This window comes from Haplochromis burtoni, unplaced genomic scaffold, assembly GCF_018398535.1.
Source record: "Haplochromis burtoni strain Fernald_Lab_line unplaced genomic scaffold, NCSU_Asbu1 Contig_57, whole genome shotgun sequence".
Taxonomy (NCBI): Eukaryota; Metazoa; Chordata; class Actinopteri; order Cichliformes; family Cichlidae; genus Haplochromis; species Haplochromis burtoni.
In genome coordinates this window covers 1,719,468-1,739,635 of record NW_024582418.1, presented here as the reverse complement: position 1 = coordinate 1,739,635, position 20,168 = coordinate 1,719,468, and the positions used below count along the sequence as shown (strand labels likewise).

Below are 20,168 nucleotides of genomic sequence, written 5' to 3'. Positions count from 1 at the left end.
GTTGTTAGAAACCCCTGGCTGAGCGGACAGATTAGGAAAAAAGCAAGGGATTCCAATCAAAGAAATGAGATCAACTGATTACACTAAAGTGGTGCACTATGTTTGCGTGGGTGCAGTTGTGTGTGGACATGTGTTTGGCTTTATCCAACAGCAAGCGCAAATAACCCTCTCTACTTGTGAAATGCTAAAAGCGATGGTAAACATCTTACTCAACACAGCTGAAAGTATAGACAAGTGACCTCATTGTAACAGCAGTGTTAGACACATATGCAGATGTGAATACATGTGTGCAAGAACAGAAAAAGACACAGACATTCCGAATTTAATCTTTGTGACACAAAAATTAGACTCATTTAAATACATGAACTTGTTTAAACAATGACTGAATTTAAATAAGTTGAAACATTTGAAGGCTTTGCTCATATTTCCATCCATCACTTATCCAAAATAGGTCTACAGTACCTGCGTGCTAGGCACAATGTCTTTCTACCCAGCAACACTTTTTAGTTACTCCAATGAGATAAGATATATAAGCTCTACAGCTGCTCTGTCATTGCGTTTGACAGACAGATCCTCCCTTTGCTCATCATGCCGAAACACCAGGATAGCAAACAACAAAAATGCTCAGCTTGAGAGTTCACAATGGGACTTCGCTAACCAGTGGGTGATGTCATGGTGACCGTCTTTTATCTACAATCTGTGGTTAAAATGTCCAAGTAAACTAAAAGCAGATTTTAAAGCCTGGTGCTAAAATAATGTTGGCCTCCATGGATACTTTTCCCCTTTATAACAACCGCACAGACACATATGGTTTTAACTGTGAAACTTTGATTGACAGGTGTGAAGACATAGGTAGCTATCATCAATGGCTGTCAAGGTCTTGTCAATGCTAATGCCAGTAACTGCCGTATTTGTATAATTTGTGGAATTATCCCACGAATAACAAGGTGCAGACCATGTAACCAGTTTATGTTTATGTTTTGGTGAGTGAAAGTCTTGTACTTTATTTTGTTACTTAGCACGAATTAGTGGTTGCATGTGTCTGTGAGTTCGACCCACACAGTTTATGAAGCTAGCTTAGCACCCAACCCTGTGATCAAAATTTGGTCACTTCTGGTTCCAACAGCCAATGCAATGGCAGCCAGACTGCTAATGTTGAGACTTTAACATTAGCAGTCTGGAGTCACTGTAGCTGTGCCAATCTCTTATATACAGTTTATGGCCTTGAGCTAATCACAGTTCCATGCCCATTTAAATGCTGTTTGTGTGCAAGGCCACTGACTGACATGAGCATCCTTTGTCACAGTTCCCTGTGTCTCTTGGAATAACAGCTTAATAGCCTGATGGTGATTTAAACTGAGCATTAGGACAAATGAGAGGTGCTCTCACCTTGCTAGCCTCACTTACACTCCTCTCAATCTGATGATGGCATCTCAGCTCAGGGTTTGTGTAGTAATTTTGTGTACGTGCACGTGCACATTTGAGATTATTGGGTCTTGATGCCTCTCGGGGGAAATCAATGCCTTTTGCCCCCCGAAGGCAGTGCCACGCAAAATTAAAGGCACTCATTTGCACACACAAGAGCACGCATGCAGACTCACACGTCAAGAGTAGCCTTCGCTAATCTCTATTCTCTCACTTTCTTCACAGACACACACACACACACACACACACAGGGATGAGCTTTAATCAGCTATTCTCTTTCAACTGTGTCCTGACGAAACCAGTCCACAGAATATTAAGAAGCTGTGTGTTTGCTTGTGTTTTCAAGAAGGCAATAGGAAGGGGGGACAGTATAGTGAAAATTATTATTATTATTATCATCTCACACTGATTACAAAAGTAGGGAGAGAATGAAAATACTGGATGTGGGGTAAAAAAAAGAGAGTGCACAAACAAGACTGTGAGAGTGTGACGCAAAAGGGAAAATGAAAGAACTGGGTCACATCTATTCTACTACTATTGTACCTATCATCACACTAAACACCTTCACTGACAACAGCAGTGGAATAGTATTGCAACTGAATGAGTGTGGAAGAATCCACTGAGAGAAGGTATTATCTACCTGCCTCCATGTTGGATCACAGACCGCACTTTGGATTTTATCCCTTCAGTGCGATATTAGATTCGGCAATGTACCCGTGATAAGTTGGACTGCCTGCCTTCAACACACAGCAAAGGATAATCATTTCGATCAGCAGCTTAAATCCGTAATATTTACTTTTGGTAGACTTGTTTAGCATCCAGTTTGTCAACCTCATAAATCTCTAGTAGCTTCTCTCTGCTTTTAACGGTTCACACTGTGCTTATGAGCCCTCTCTCCCACTGGGATTTCATTAAGTGTTGGTAGCCTGAAAATGAAAAGATCAAGCTTGCTCCTGGGACTTTGCCAGTTTAACGTCCCCATACCAGCTGGAAAAATAGTAGCGAGGGAAAGTGGTTATTATCTGGGTTTATAATACAGCAATGATACCCAGAAGAGTGTTACTACTATGATTATGGCTACGACGGGGCTGCAGATGAAGTCACAGCCAAGTGCTGTTGGCAACACACGAATCCTCGTAATAATAGCAGCGAAAACCTCTTGGGTATCACAGCTTTTATACAATGCTTGCCAACACATTTGTTGACTCCAAAGTTTCCCCTGCAGTAGCATATAGCCTGTACATCAGAAAAGGAGTCAGTAGGATGGAGAGGAAAATTCATTAGACGCATACCATGAGGCTGACTGTTTGGATGAGGGTCATGGCTTTATAATTGATGTGCTAATTATTTAATGACTGAATGGAAATGTGATGAGAGGAAAATGTACGCTTTTGACATTGAGCATAATACCTCAAAGCACACACTCAAATCAATTCAAAATCGAAGCTATTAAAAGTGAGTGGGTTTTCTACCAATACTCAGTAAGTGAGCTGAAGCTGAGTTCAATAAGAGCGTATTAAATCTAAGGGTTTTACATCGGCTTGCCAGTGGTATTGTAAATCAATGACAGTGACTTTAAATGGTAAAGTAAGGCTTAATTTACCTCTCTCTATCTGAAGGATGGATATTTAGATGATATTATTAAAGATAAAATAATCTAACTGTCACCTGCCTGCTGTTCTTTTGGTCTTAGATTGAAGCTTCATCTCCTGCTTTCCATTCCCTTTATCATGTGGTGTCCCAAAATCCCAAACCTAATCCCAGCTCATTAAAGGCAGACAGGTATTGTTTTCATCTGGCGATAAAAAAAAAAAAGCCAGGAAAGAAACAACCCAATGATTCATTCTGGTCCCAAAATAATCATATCATATGCTATATCATGGATAACAAACCATCTGGAAATTAAAGTTGGTATTTGGATTACTTTTACTTTTGTTGGTCTGTGATAGTTGTAGTACTGCAACTAACGTGTCTGCTGTTATTCGTGCAGCAACAGCTCCCCCTATCACAAGGCCTTAAAAGTGCACAGTGCGCACATACGCTTCACAAAGCAAATGATGTAATGTGTGTTTTCCTGCAGATAAAACTAATTAAAAGACAAAAAAAGAAAAGAAGGTTTCAAGTGTTTACAGTTAAAAACAGGAGGGGGCTGTTTTAATAGCTTCTATTTCCTTTCCTTTTCTCAGATGGTGGACTTTGAGACAAAAAGGTCATACACTCTGAAGGTGGAAGGATCCAACCCTCACATTGACCCCCAGTTCCTTGCCTGGGGCCCTTACAAAGATGAAGCCACAATAAAGGTACAGATAAAAACAACAAATATATGACACCAGTTTGAGACTTACAAAAAAAAAAAAAAGACAAATATCAGAGAAACCCTTACAGGTTGTTGCTTATTGTGCGTTTATGCTCGTAGATATCAGTGGAGGATGCAGATGAGCCTCCTGTCTTTATAGCTTCAAGTTACACTTTTGAGGTCGAGGAGAATGCCCCTCCAGGCACTCCGGTGGGGCGAGTTCATGCTAAGGACACTGATGTTGCCAACAATCCTGTCAGGTAACAGAGATGTTCACGCTCTAAAAACACACAAACACGTTAATTAAGACAGGCTTGTGGCAGTGAAAGAAACTGCCTTTTCACTGTGGAACATCACAAAAATAAAACAAAAACTTTCAGCCTTCATTCAGCCACTCTGAGCAAACAATATGACTCACATCATATATTTTATAATATTTAGAATATTTTATTTAATATTATCTATTAAAGATGTTTTCAACAGAGCAAGGATGCAAAATAAGACAAAGGCATAACAAGACTCATTTTGTAAAAATGGATTTAGACTATTAGACTCTCAAAATAGTACAAAACGAAAACACTGCATGCTATATGTATTTCGTATTGTAGTATATATGTATTTTGTTTTTAATCTATTAGTTCGTATGTGTAATGCCGATAACTCATGAGTCCTAACTTTCTGTATAGGTACATGATCCCTCGGTACACAGATGTAGAGCAGTTCTTCAGTATAAACGCAGAAGATGGCATGATAACCACAACAAAACCACTGGACAGAGAAACACAGCCCTGGCATAATATATCTGTGTCAGCTACAGAGATTGGTATGTATGCACTCTGAAATACAAGACAACTGGGACTGATTCTGATGTGTGGTAAATGAGTCCCTATAGATCTGTTAAATATGGCCTACACAGACACACTTCTATTTATCATTATATGCATAGCAAAAGTTAATATATATACAGTTTGGACTCATAGACCCTTATGATACAATTGAATGTGAAGTGAAACAACACCTAAGTGCAAATTTTATTTTATTTTCAGCCATTCTGGGAGTTAATGAGCTTCTCCCTGTGTTTGAACTTAGCCTTTGTGTCATTTCTGTTACTGAAACCACACACGCTGATGTAGTATGAGAAGAAAAAGTCGAACAAGAACAAACAGATGGAAAATTCCCAGATAGCCACCAGGCTGTACATTTGCTGGCATCCGAAGCCCGGGCTGTCGTCCTGTGGTGCTGGATACACTCCATGACATCTTATGTACAGACTTTAAGTGGATTCAAGCTGCGGGCTGTAATTTTTTTCTCCTCTTGGTGGGACTAAAGTTAACCCTTTTGCTATGTTTGTCAGCAGCAAAAAGCCTAAATCTTGATGAACTAATTACATGTCTGGAATCAGAGGGGGTGAACTGACTTCACGCTTTACAGCTGAGACTTAGTGGTATCATTCTGATAAGTGTACCCATCTATAACTCAGTGGAATGTGTCTAATGTTAGTGTATGCAACTAGCCAGAAATGAAAACTAAGATCTGCTACACTGAGCTGGCTTTTGATAAATGTTAATTGTATAAGGGGGCAAAGAACAAGTAGAGAAAAAAGGCAACAACAAGACTTTAACTATTATTATTATTATAACTAAACTGTTTTCCTTAATTTTAATTGTTTTTTTAAATGAGCTTATTTTTTAGTTTACTTTACATGAAAATTAGAATTTTGGTGAAAACTCCACAGAAATGAAAAGAGAAGTAAATACAGTTAAAGCGCCGCTATAACTTTTAATTATGAGCTCCACCCTAACAGTCTACTGTAGTGCATACGTGGGGAAGAAACAGGGGAGATGCCAGTCAACCCACAGGCCCTCTGGAGCTTTCCCTCCCTGGCTTTATCCCCAACAACTCTCCCTCAAGCCACAGAGGCCCCACCCTGGTATTCTGTGGTTGGGGCTCAAACTAGCAGAGTGCTGCGTGGTTTCCCTGTGGTGTGCTAGACGCCAGACGGACAGATGGAAACGGACTTGCCGCCCACAATGCTAGGACCATTGCAGGCTATGCTAACCACATACAGACCCTGGGAAGCTAAATAAATGCCTAGTAATGACAGGGTAGTGGAAAATCACACTGACTAGAATTGCAAATATGCAAGGCAGTACAGCACTGAAATGGATGGTTTTTCTTTTTTAAAGATGAAAAGCAAGAAAAGTGCACTCCATCTTTCTGAGTTAATATTCTGGATGTTGTATTTTTTGTGTCTATTTTGGCTGTTTAGACATCATTCTGTCTGCATCACATTTTTTTTTCTTCATTTAATCTTCAGCAGGCATAACTTGACATTTCTGGGAGCTGCAACTAAATGAGTGCCATTCTGTTTGAGTGTATTTTTTTTTTGATGTCTCAGAAACTCGTCTATAATTTTTGCAAATCAAAATAATAAATAGCTGGCTGAGTGGCTGACTGATTGACAGGCAATTTAGATGAAAAATATTCACAGTCTTTCCATTCACTCGATGCCAAATGCGGATTACAATACAGACACACAGACAATCACAAATAATTCACATAAAAATGACATTGTGGCTTTAATAACTTTAACACTGCTTTGAATTTTTATATGGAGCAAAATACTGATGATTTTGCACTGCACTGTGTGTACTATACATGCAGGGGGCCATCACCAAGACACCAAAGTGCGGGTTAACATCAAAGTGAAAGATGTTAATGACAACCCTCCAGAGTTCGCGACCAACAATGAGGTCCTCATGTGTGAAACTGTCGCACCGGGAAAGGTGAGGCTTTCTGTGTGAGATGATAAATTTTTTTAAAAATGCACGTGTTTGGTGGGATGATGGTGAAGCTAAATGTATCCAGAAACAGTATTTACATTCATTTGTTTCCTTCCAATTGCATTTTAATTTGTTTGTATTAGGTCATCGAAACATTGAGCGCAGTGGACAAGGATGAGATGGCTTACAGGCAACACTTCACATTCAACCTTGCTCCAGAAGTTGCTCATAACCATAACTTTTCCCTCAAAGACAACAGAGGTAGATGACCTTTAAAATATTTTCTCCATCCCTTCCAATTCTTCGCTTCCCCCCCCCCCCCCCCACTTTTTGATTGTTTCCCCTTTCTCTTTCCATTCTTTTCTTTAGCCAGTCTTACCGTTTCTTCATCTGCTGTCTCCTTCTCGCTCTCTCCCGCCTTTCACTCAGATTAGATCAAAGCATAACCAGATGGAGGCTTACAGTACCTTGTAGAAATCAGCAGGTGCTCTGAATTTCACACGCACATGAATGCACACATGTCCTGCGGGCTGTATTAATTGCAGTGGGGTCTCTGTCCGTCTGTACATACATCTTCGGGGGCCAGCTGATTGAATTAAGTTTTGTTAGTTCTGGGAGCAAGATGAAAAAAAAGGAAAAGAGAACGAGGTAATCCGGAGAACACTACTATAGATTTAAGCCACATGATACTGAAAAAAAGGTTGTTTCAATAAACTGCAATATGGAAAATACAGGTATTTTAGGTGGATGAGTAAAATTACATTTTAAGAATAAATCACTCCAAAATAATTGGAGAGACTATAGTATATATGTAAAGACCTTTATTTAATCCCATAACAACCTTTATTACATTAAACACTGGAGAAGTTCAAGTGTTTCTTCAGTTCAATTCAATTCATAAAGCACCAAATCACAACAGCAGCCACTGGAGGTGCTTTATAGAAGTAAGGTAAGGTAGGAGACCCTAGAATAATACAGAAAACTCCAACCATCACATGGCCCCCTGTGAGCAAGCACTTGAAGACAATGGGAAGGAAAAACGTATTTTTAACAGGAAGAACAACAGGCAGAACCAGGTTCAGAGAGGAGCAGCCATCTGCTTTGACATGTTGAGGGTCATGGAAGGAAGACAGGTCAAAAAGAAAAACACGCTGTGAAAGAGACTGATAATAACTATTAATTTAATGCAGAGTGGTGTATAAACACATATTTATGAAAAGGGTGAGTGGACAAGAAACACTGAGTGCAACCAAGAGAGAATTCAGGGTCACCTGATCCGCCTTAACTATATACTTTATCAAAAAGAAAAGTTTTAACACTAATCTTGAAAGTAGAGTCTCCCAAATCCAGACTGCAAGCTGATTCCACAGAAGCGGAACCTGAAATATCAAGGCTCTGCTTCCCATTCTACTTTGAAATATCTCAGGAACCACAAGTAAACCAGAAGTTTATTTTTCATTTGAGGTATCAGTCTCATTTCCTCAGGAAAGGGGCTGTTTCTTCCATCGGCACTGCTCTATGTAGTAGTACATAGAATTCCACTGTAAGGTGGAGGCTCACCGCAGACCTGTAATGTGTAGCCTTTAATCAGCCTCCTCACTGAATAGAGTAGGGGTGGGATGCACAAACGGACCCACTTTGAATGGCTGTGGGAAAGCAGAAAGAGTGGAGAAGAGAGAGGACAGGCGAAATGCACCCCGTGCATTTCTTGCATTCTCAAACTAACCGAGCCCGAGTCCAATCTAAACTCACCTCACAGACCCATACATTTCTTTTCAACTAAATGTTCCTTTTCTGTGATTTTCTCCTGTTCTTCACTCATTTCGCCAGCTGCACAGAGAAATCAAGAGTCGTAGCATGCGTTTTAGTTTTCCTTCCTTTTCACTGCTGAAATTACATATTGACCAGCCCTATTATTTATAGAAGAAGATGTGAAATACTGAAGTACAAAGCAATAACAAGTGGAAATGTGATATGTGTTGAACTAAGATTTATATTATCAGAAGTCTAGGTGTGTTCTTAAAATGAGCAGCTTGAAATGTGTGCGATTTCTATCATTGAAGAACACTGCAAAAGGGTGACCTTTTCAGTACCACACGGTAACAGAAACGCAGACAGACAGAAAAGAGTCCAGAGCCTCTCAGAGGACTGAGAAGCACGCACCTGCACACTGCATCACACATACAACTTTCAGACAGTGGCTGTGTTGGCAGGAGGCAACAAATGACATCAGTAACAGAAAGATGTCGGGGAGTGGAGTTTGGAGTAACTTTCATAGCTTTTGGCTAGAAGTTATGAACCTTTTTTTTAATCTTCCTTTTCTTTTTCCTGTAATGGACTGGAAGTGACATGTAACATGTTTTTTTGCATGACTCAAAGATTTTATATTGTAAATTTACAGTAAAGCTTACAGTGAGTCACCATTTGACTTCTTTGTAAACTCTCTGGAAATGTTAAGAGATTTCACGGAAGTATAATTCTTAGATTGTCGTTACACCTGATCACACGTAAAGAACAACTGGGAAGCATTAAAAGAGAAAAAGAATGATGAATTTAGGAACAATCTGCATAACCTGTAGGTTTTTAGGAAACACAAAGCAAGATGGAAAAATAAAGGTGGATTATTAAAAATGACATGCAGTGATTAAAAAAAAAAATAGAACAGAGCTTGAAAAAAATTGCTGTCTGTCCTAAATTTTGTAGGTTTTAGGGTTAAATTCATACTAAATTTAACCTCCAAGAGGAGATCTGTCTGCATTTTATACCTTATTATTATACATCAGTAGTTTGTACATTTTTAACCTGTATGGCTTTGTTATGTATTTTAATATACAAGTTAGACACTGTTTTTCCTGCGATATAGCCTCTGAAATGCCTCATATTGTGTAATCCTCTGTTGGTAATAAAATATAAATGCGAAAGAATGGCATGGGAGGGATGGAAAAAAGGCAGACAAAAGAGGGTAGTACAAAGGCAGAGCCAGCAAGTTGGTGTCGTAACAGCAATAACTGGTCTTTGATTACTTTTGAACTGATGAATGGACCCACTATTAAATATAAATTTAATGTCATCAAAGTCACACCTCATTGGCTGCTGTGTTAGGGCAGCAATAGTTGTGTGTGTGGACAATGCTAAAGAAGAAAAATGTGTGCAAAGGTGGATTATGTGAGTTTTTGCACATAAAAGCCAAAACATTCAGCAGCATGTGTTTTTTATAGTCCTTTGGAAGTTGAACAACCTTCCATCATTTCATCACATTCACCACCTTATTTCTCTCTCCATCTACAGACAGCACAGCCAGTATTTATGTGCTCCGTAAAGGATTCAGTCGTCTCACCCAGGATGTTTACTACCTTCCCATCGAGATAAACGACAACGGTATTCCCGCTATGAGCAGCACCAACACCCTGACCATCAGAGTCTGCTCCTGTGACAGCAAAGACACAATTCTGTCTTGTAATGTGGAGCCCTACGTCCTTCCTGCTGGTCTTAGCACTGGAGCCCTGATAGCTATACTGGCTTGTATTGTCATTCTGCTTGGTAAGGAACAAAATTCTTAATTCTTGAGGGGGGATTACTAAAATATATGACATTTATTCATTCCTGGATCAAATTTTAGGGAGGCCACTCTAAAATTGCATAGGGTGTGTTTATAGACTGAGCCATTTAACTGCAAACCTTTCTAGTAATACCAAAAAGGTTGACATTTACTTTACACTGAGGTGAAACATCAGCAATTGACTCAGGCCGCCTCCTATTTTTGACTCCTCATTCAAACTGTGCTGCATCGTTTGATCTTCTTAAGAGTAGAGGTCAAGGAATCACTTATGTATAAGCACTTACAGAATCACTCTCATACCCCATCCATGCATAATCACTTAGTGTGGGTTCGCACATTGTACTTGGAAATGTTGCAATAGCAGGGCTTGACATTTACTTTCATCTCCAAGGACCACAGGTGCCCCACACTGAAAAATTTGGGAGTACATGAAGAACTTTAGCAGTGCAGTAAAAAATAAAAATGTATCCATTAAAGTAAGATCAATTATTCACAGCCAAATTATTAAATTAATTTGAACTGTTTTTAATATGTAACTATTTATATAAAAAGAAACGGTACAAAAAATATTAACATTTGACTTTTAATGTTTTTTAGCCTTTTCCAGAGGTTTCTGGAGAGTTTAGGAGGCAAAGCCACAGGGATGCGTTTGTAGGGTTTTTTCATAGTCAGGGTGTACCTATTAGGTGGATGGAAGAGCTTGAAAGTACCACTTTTGTCAGTGTTTAAGCCTGCTGAAAAGGTAGTTTGGTAAAGGCTTTTTTTTAGCCGCTAAGGTTTTGATTGTGCTTACAAGTAACAAGCGCAGCTGTCAACTAAAAAAAACAAAAAAAAAACAGTATCTTTCACTTCAATTGGTCTCCATTGCCGCCTCTTTGCTGCCTACTGTATGTGTCAGACGGAAAAGCTGCAGCTCAATCATAAGAGAGCATATATATATATATATATATATAACATACACACACTGTCTGCTTGGGTTGAAATTTTTTTATTACAACACACATGCACACAAGACAGTTCTTTAGAGTACACACACACACACACACACACACACACACGCAGAAACACATCTATTTTTAGCCTTATATCTCATCATAAATATGCTTTCAAAACAGAAAATCTTTCACAAGCCATTAGCTGATTCTTCAACCTTAATTTACACTGCATTTTACACAGAGTACAACACATTTGAAAACCTTTGACGAGTTTGACATGTTGATGACAATTTAGAATTAAAATGGCATGCGTGTATAACATAATACAATAATGATATGAATTAAAATGTCCAAGGTGCAACCTCCCACAGTGCACACTAATTATCCACGATTAACTTGTCTACTACCTGTAATCATGAAGGTTTTTGTAAAATGTTTTTTAAATGGAAATATAAACCCTTGCATTTTTGTTTTCTATTTGGCAGCAATAGTAGTGTTGTTTGTTGCACTGAGGCGTCAGAAGAAAGAGCCACTGATAGTTTTCGAGGAGGAAGACATCCGGGAGAATATTATCACTTATGATGACGAGGGAGGCGGTGAGGAGGACACAGAGGCTTTCGACATTGCCACACTGCAGGTAAGGGTGAGAGGACGAGTGGCAATAACCATCTTGGTATTAAAGATAAAAGTCTATGGGGAAAAGAGGAAATTGAGGGTCTGCTGCTTCAGCCTCAGGCAGGTCAAAAGCAATCTGTGACTGTCAGTTTCTGCTTATGCATATAAACATTACACTAAAAACCTACAAGTACTTAAGGTGGAATATTAACCAGATTTATCTGCCAGCAGATAAATACAATTCTTACATTTGTTCATTCTCTGCAATATACATCTGTAAGCTTATAATTGACGGTAGTGTCCTTTCTCTCTTTCTCTGACTTCAGAACCCAGATGGTGCCAACGGTTTCCTGCCAAGAAAGGATATCAAACCAGAACTTCAGTATCCTATCAGGCCCGGCATTGGCCGTCCTGCAGCCAACAGCGTTGATGTGGATGACTTCATCAAGACTCGAATTGCAGAAGCTGACAGTGACCCGACTGCACCTCCTTACGACTCCATTCAGATCTATGGCTATGAAGGCAGAGGATCATTGGCCGGGTCATTGAGTTCCCTCGAGTCTGTCACAACAGAGTCCGACTTGGATTATGACTATCTGCAGAGTTGGGGGCCGAGGTTTAAGAAGCTGGCAGATTTGTACGGGACCAAAGACTGCTCCATTAATGATGCTGATGATGGTGAAGACTCTTAACAGTGGTCTCACTGAGTGGACGCCTCCCCGATTTCTGATTTCTTGATTCCATGAGGATTTGTTAACTGAGGGTTAACACTCCCCAGTTCCCAACTGTTACCAACTACCAACTGATCAGTTCATGCCAATTAGTCAACAAACGTTAACAGCTCCCCCTTCCATGGCAACGCTCCAGTCCTCCAAAATGATTTGTCAATGGACACATTGTGAACACCTGGACATGAAACACTCCCGGTTTTCCCAAATCTTCCTTGTCCTTTCTGTGTCTCTTTCCCTCCTTCTATTTCTACAGACTTGAACATTGCAGGGCTTGGAGATTTGCTATGTCAGCAATTTGTCTGTTTGGGAGTAATTTGATGGAAAAAACGTTGCTGTATGGTCAAAATGACTTGCTTTTAGCAAAATGTTTAGTTTATTAGAGGTTCTATATACTTTTGTGGACTGGATTCACATTCTTCTTTTATGGTTATTGAGGGAAATTTTATTCCCTTGAAAGGTTTCTGCGTGGAGTACATCCCCTTTGTTGATCTCTCAAAGACAAAGAGGAAGGGAGAGAAATAAATTAATTAAAGGAAGAGCTTGTTTGGATTCCAGCAACTGCCTGATGTTATTAAATAGAAATAAAATGTACAGATGTGTTAGTAGGGTCAAAAATCAAATGGAATGATTTTGCCGACGTGTCGTGTGTGCCGAATTCAGCAGGTACTGTCGTTTTGATGGCATGACCGACTCTGGGTTGTTGATACTGTGAAGATGCTGTGAGCATCTTCACAGTATGGTGGCCTTATAATAAATAAACAACAACTCCAGGGGTAAAAACACAACAAGAGTAAGGAGTAAGAGAATGCTATCTTCAGTAGCTACACAAAGACAAAGGAACACACAAGGACTGAAAATGCTACACAGATACAATTTTTCTACTCTCAAAAAGAGACAGACTCAACAAGGATTCAATTTTCAAACTGTGGATGATTCTTTGTTTTCATTCTTCACTGCAGAGAAGACCTGAAAAGAAAAAGCTGCCCTTCTCCATGCCCTCGCCCTGTGTCCCCATTCCTCACAACAACAATCACTCCCCATACCGAGTCTACCAACGAATGATCACTTCCTCATTTGGAGTCCACTGATGATGATCAGTCACAATGAGTACAAACCTGTGAGCTCTAAAAATCGCCTTAAACTTAATAGACACTCTTGCAACGCAACGTGCATTCTCTTTTTTTTTTTCTCCTTTTGTTTCTTTTTGTAACTTGAGACGTATATTCAGAAAGCAAACTATTCTCTATGTTAGGTGTGTACAGAGCAACGTGCTGACGTGATATATCACTTTGAGGATCCAACCTGCGCCCCGCACAGTCTTTAGATGGGATGTACTGAGTCTGCCAGCACAGTAAATGTAGATTGGTAAAATGTGCATTGTGTCTTTTTCCAGTACCGTGCACGGCATGTTGGCGGCAACATCTGTTGTATCAACATGTGTTGCTATATAGAGATAACAACACTGGAAAATAACATAAGTATGTTTTCAGAACCACATTTGCTGAGGCTGAAACCAAAACATCCTTTTTAAATGTGTAGGTTCTTGGTCAATCTCTTTTTTTAATGTTATTATATTATTATGATTATTATTGTTGTTTTCTATTATTATTGTTATCATTATTATAACTGTTCTTTTACTGGCTGCAGCTACATGGGAAGAAATTTTGGTTTAACTCTTTGCAGCTCAGATTTACTATCTGTACAGTTGCCTAAACGTGGAGAGACTACACGGTATTCTAGTCTCATTTTTAGGCGGCCGTAAGAAATGCACTGCTTAAAGTTAAACAGATTTGGTTTATGCCTGTGTCCATACAACCTCTCATTTCTTTCATTTTTGTTTCTCTTTTCATTGTTTGGCATTTCTTTGTTCTTTCTCCCTGTTCAAGAGGAAAACTAGCAATCTGTGTTTGTTGCAGTGAGAGAACGCCTCGTTTTTATTCTCTGTCAAGTTTTATGGTACCAATTTGTACAATTTTAAAAGTTCTTATTTTAGTATACATGCAGAATATTCCAGTATTACAACAAAAACGTGTTAAGAAGATAAAGATTAAAAAAAATGTTACAGCATCACACTTATATTTTCTGAACATTGTACTGTTGCTTTACTATGTGCTTCAATCTCCGAAGCGAAAAAAAAGAAAAAAAAAAACTTTGAAATAAATGCTCTTTTTATAAAATGATACTGGACTGTGTTTGGGAGTCAACTTTGTGTTTACTTTGGAAACTGCAGTCCTTTCTTTTTTTTTTAACATTAGGAACATGTAGTCTTCTAAATATGTATATATAAAAACAAAATCACATTTTATGTTTGGACCCACTCAGTTTGAGTCAAATGCACAAAACTCATTATTTCTATGCTTAAAAGAAAATAAATGAAGTCATAATTGTAAGCTACTCATCATATTAAAAACATATCTGCAGACCAACTTCAGTTCTATTTCAGTAAAATCCTAATAAAGACATACCTAAAGCTGGCTTAACTTTTGCTACTGACCTACAAACAGATGTAGTTGATACTAAACCACAGATCTGAAAAACACACTGCCACAAACATAACTTCTTCTGTTATTTTAACTTTATGACTTGAGAGTAATAACATGGTAACAACTCTCTAACAATGCACTTAAGCACAATGGTGCTTGGAGCCCAACACTTGGACCTCATTCATTATTATCAGGAATTGATTAGTATCACCCATTGGTTACTGAACCCCATCCTAAAACTTAAAGCAGTGCATTCTAGCCTTTGCCAGATTAAGGTCAGATTTACTAAACAGAGCAAATTAGCATGAAGTCCCAAACAGACTAATGGGAATGTAAAGTCCTGTCATGGGACCTACTAACAACGCACTGATTTATAAACACAGACATGGCCAGCTCATTTCAAAAACGACCATTGTAGACAGCCGAGAGCACCACTGATTAGCGGCTCAAAAATGACCTGACCAAGGAACGAGCAATCTGTTTATCAAAACAACATAGTACAAATATAGATTTTGCATGCATGGCAATACAGATCAATGTGACACCACTGAAGGGAACAGATAAAAGCCAAAGTCTTCAATTGGACAATGAGGGATACTGTCTGTGGCCTTGGACCATGGGGTGTTACTCTCTGTATAACTCTGACAGCTCCATATTTTTCCAAAGAAAGGTAAACATTTAAGGTCTTATCATGACCAGTGTTCAATGTAATGAAGTTACTGCTATCATCCTACATTTACACTGTGCACATTGTTCTTCCTTTTTATTTTTGTTTTTCTCCAACAGCAGTTTACGCGCACTGATACTCATTTAAGTCAACGAGAAGAATTTGACTCGCAGCCATTTTAATGGGGAACTATTCTCCCTCGCCCAGCAACACTCCACATAAACTTTTGTTCTTTTATGACACTGAGGACTAGAAATATGCAAGGCACAGCTCTAATCATTTAGGCTTAGGACTCAGTAAAGAACTACAGGACAAAGACAAAATTATGGCACCCCACTAAGAGCTCCGAGCCATCCACCCACTGCAATTATGTGCTCATTCTGATAACGTCTTGCTCCAGGAATTATCACAGCTACAGCAGGCCCAAAAAACATGCTTTAGCATACACTGTGTAATAAAGTGTTACCAAAAAAAAAAAAAAAAAAAATCAGTTTCATTTAAAAACTCACCTTCATAACAAACACATGTGCATTCTTCTCAGCAAAGATGACTGTGACCAAACCTTTTAGTTCAAGTTTAGTGTGCACACAGACAGCAAATCTGGCCCTTGGTCTTTTAAAACTGCATGTGATATGTGCAGGACAGATCGGAGCATGGAACAGAGTTCATACAATAGTGAATAGTCGCTTGCCCTTAGAGACGCTTGCCCTCACATATGAACTTGTTTTATCTACCTTTTTTACTCTATTAGGAAACATAAATTATAAGATGAACTTTATTTTAAATCAAACACAACCTTTGGAAAGACAGTACTGTATTTATTCACAATCAAAATCAAATGGCAAGCACACATGCAAACACATACACTCAAAATATACAGACAAACATAGAGAGAATTCATTCACCAGCTCCAAAGGGAGCACCACTGGGAAAGGTCAGGCAGCACTTTGGATGAGCAACAATGGAGAGGGCATACTGTGAAAACAGAGAGAGGCACAAGGATGACACAAAGGAAGATGAGAATTAAAAGCAAGGAAATAGATCAGGGAATGACAAGGGTGGAACGGAAAGGTCTGGTGCAGAAATGTTATACCTTAGCTGTTGCAGATGCAGTTTTGTTATCGATAGCTGTTTAGACTAGACGAAGAGAAAGCATTTACATTTAGAAAACCAATAAGAGATGTTTTCATATTTTGCAGAAAAGTACTAAAAATATTGATTTGTTATAACTGATGGATACTGAGCTGAGGGCACATAGGGAGCTCCATGTATGAAGGCAACTGCTTCAAAATTCTTTCCAGAAAAGAGACAAACTCAAAGATAAGGACTATCAAGTTTAGCTGGTTAAAGCAAGAAAGAACAGCAAACGAGCTAAATGTGCCCTTTGTCAAGCATGTAATCAGATATGTTGGAAGTTTAAATAACCATAAGAAGAACAGCATATCATCGCCCTATGTAGCTTCATACACAAATACATTTAGTAGTATGTGTGCAGTATGATGATGATTAAGAGTACTGACTTTGACTTTGAGGTTACTAAGATTCAAACTCCTTTTTTTTTGGTACCCTACCTGCTGTATTTATCTTTTTTTTTTCCTTTTTTTGTTGTTGTTCTATTTTGTTGTTACCCCCCTACCCCCCTGTATAGTGTTTAAAGAAAAATAATAAAAAGAAAGTTAAAAAAAAAAAGAAAGAAAAGAAAAAAAAAGATTCAAACTCATCAGAGATTTTTAGTAGATGCACAAATAATTAGAGATGGCACAATACCACTTTTTTATGTCTAATACAGCAGTAATTTGCCTTTATCTGTGAAGTCCTATACTGTGAAAACTAAATATGCTGACATTAGTCGGTACCCCTTGTTTCCACCATGCTGATACACTAAGGAATGGTCAATGGACATTGAAGCTCTGCTAGCAGAATTGCAGAGCCACACACTTTGGGCAAAAGACAGAAGCAGCAGTTAAAGCAGAGTGATTGATTGCAGTTAAATAAGTTATATTTATGATATAAAGATTGGTAATATCCTCCTAGGCTCAAACAAATGAGGATTAAAATCAGTGAGAAAGACAAATGTGACCTTCAGCACATTTTGGTTGAAGGTAATTATTGTGTGCAAGTTTAATTACATTTTGATCAATACTATAGTACAAGTCGCAATTCTTGTATATTGCAAACATACAGACATTAGCTGCCTCTCAATGGCATTAGCTCATTGGTCCAATGCCTGGATGAGCTAAAGATTACAGTTATTTAGAATTTCAGACTGTGTGCATTATTGACTCGACTGACACGCTTTGCTTTTAAATACTAGCATTAGTGTTATAGTAAATACACAGTTATTGTGACACCCCTAGAAATAAAAACAAATGACAAAGGGATGAGTAACTTGTGCAAAAAATAATTCTAATTTTGATTTCAAGTGGTTATCCTTGTCGTTTAGTTTGTCTCCACACAGCAGGCCTTGTGCTGCAATACCCTGGTTATTTGAACACTGTGGGAATAAAAAAAGGATGATTCAGCAGCTTCAGTGAGAGAAGAGTGGAAAAATAACTGCAAATCACTGAATGTGGTAGTGCTAGTTCGCACACTTTCAAATAATCTTTTCCCTTTCATCCCATTTACCATTAAACTTCTTAGATGAGCTTTTGACCTACATGTGTAATTTTAAAAAATATCTGATGGAAACATGTTTGAGCTGAGTTTCAATCTGCAGCTTAACCAAACATAAAGTTGCAATCTTGCACAAGATTAACACAGTGTGGCTAAACGCTGGAGCTAAGGTGAGAAGATATGCGTTATCACGATAATTAACTGCTTTAAATTTTAGGCGTTGCACACTTTTACTCTTCTCCCCTCTGTTTACTTCCCTTTATCTTGGTTTTAAGAACTTCTGGCATCTGACACAACCCCTGCTTTATCTCAGTTTCTTTATTATTTTGGCTCGGACCACTCACCTTCTCCTCACAGTTATGTTTTTATCCTCTTCTTTATTCTCTTTTATCCCCCTTCTCTTTCTATTCATGTCTCCCTGCAGCTCGCTTCTTACTCCACAGTTAAGATAATTACAGTTCATTCTGTGTCAGTGTGTAGGGGGATCCCAGCCTGGCTGAAGCCTGATTAGTTTTTAATCATGAAGTGGCACTTCAGTAAACAGGGAAATATTCTTCCCGTCACTCCAGAGAGGAGAGATGTCTGTGAGTGAAATAGTTTGTGTACAAGCTGGATGGATGTCCTTGGGTACACTACAAACAGACAGACAGTAAGTTAATTAACCAGTCACACAGCCAGTCAGTAATGTAGTTATTCATTCAGTTTGCCAGGGCGTCTGTAAGTTGGTTAGGTGCATGGGGAGTGTTTTCTATCAGCTGGATGTCCTTGAATGCACTGAAAACAAGCACACAGTAAGCAACCATTCACATGTAAAATTAACCCATCAGCCAGTCAGTAAGGTAATAAGTGAAATGCTAATTTAGTTAGTTATTTAGGGAGGCCACCAGTTCCTTGATAATTAAGAGAGCTTCTACATATTCAGTTAAATTGTTTGAATAGTCGTTCAGCATAAACTTTCACTCATGCTGAAAAACTGGTCCAAAAATCAAACCTTACCCCTGTCACGGTTCTGGGTCATGTTGACCCAGCTTTCTGTTTTTCATGCTTTGGTGTTTTTCTAGATTATGATTTATGATTTGATTAATCAGTGATACTGTTTTGATTATGATTATTATTTAGTAGGCTTTGGTCAGTGTCAAGTCTGTCTCTCTCTGTCTAGTCCATGTCTTAGTAAAGTGAGTTTTGTTTCCTGTTTTACTTTGAAGGTTCTTGTTCCTGTCTGATGTCAGTGTTCCGGCTTTGCTCTCCCTGTTTCGTTAGGTCTTATTTCTCCCAGCTGTGTTCCCCTTCTGTCTCTAATTCCTTGATGACTCCCTCAGTGTATTTTAGCCCAGTGTGTCTTTGTGTCAGTGTTGCGTCGTTAACGTCTGTTCACCCTCGCGTCCTCTGTGTGTTCCATTTGCCAGCATGCCAACCTGTCTAGTTATTCTGTTCACCCAGTTTAGTTAGTGTTTTTCCTGTTCAGTTTCATACCAGCAATAAAGCTGTGTGCTTTGAGTTACTTCCACCTCCATGAGTCCTGCGTTTTGGGTTCTCTCCTCCTGCCTGCCTACACACAGACATGACAACCCCCCCTCATTAACAAAAAAAACCAAAAACAACAACAACAACATAACTTTACCATGGTGAGCGGGATTTTCTAGGAACTATGTTAACAATTTTCTTCTGGTACTGCAGGGTTACCTATGCCCAACTAGTCCTAAGTGAGGAAAGCTTATGGGCCAACAACAGGTCACACTTCCTAGCCTTTTTGTCCTAGCTTGGGAATTTCATTGCCTACATGTTGTTCTATTGTTGGACTGCACCTTTCACAGATTGTCCACAAAAGACCATCATTTTCGAGCATAAAACTGTGCATTTGGTACCAGGACACCCTAGACCAGCGGTCCCCAACCTTTTTTGCGCTACGAACCGGTTTATGCCCGACAATATTTTCACGGACCGGCCTTTAAGGTGTCGCGGATAAATACAACAAAATAAAACTAGTACCGGTACAGAAAAAAAGAAGATTTATTCATAACACACGTGAAAAGACCCAGGAAAACAGAGTTAACGATAAAA

At 38.9% G+C, this 20,168-nt stretch overlaps 1 protein-coding gene across 2 annotated transcripts in view; it reads left to right on the top strand.

The window, feature by feature from the left end:
- Nucleotides 1–14,525, top strand: part of cdh11 (cadherin 11, type 2, OB-cadherin (osteoblast)) — an 87,532-nt gene extending 73,007 nt beyond the window's left edge. For both annotated transcript variants that reach the window (XM_042220920.1, XM_005922471.2), the window contains 8 exons: nt 3,612–3,725; nt 3,842–3,981; nt 4,408–4,544; nt 6,386–6,507; nt 6,648–6,765; nt 9,793–10,044; nt 11,484–11,635; nt 11,940–14,525. In XM_042220920.1, the coding sequence (XP_042076854.1) occupies nt 3,612–3,725; nt 3,842–3,981; nt 4,408–4,544; nt 6,386–6,507; nt 6,648–6,765; nt 9,793–10,044; nt 11,484–11,635; nt 11,940–12,305 (1,401 nt within the window). In that variant the 3' untranslated portion in view covers nt 12,306–14,525. The remainder of the gene's footprint in view (nt 1–3,611; nt 3,726–3,841; nt 3,982–4,407; nt 4,545–6,385; nt 6,508–6,647; nt 6,766–9,792; nt 10,045–11,483; nt 11,636–11,939) is intronic.
- The last annotated feature ends 5,643 nt before the right edge of the window (nt 14,526–20,168 follow it).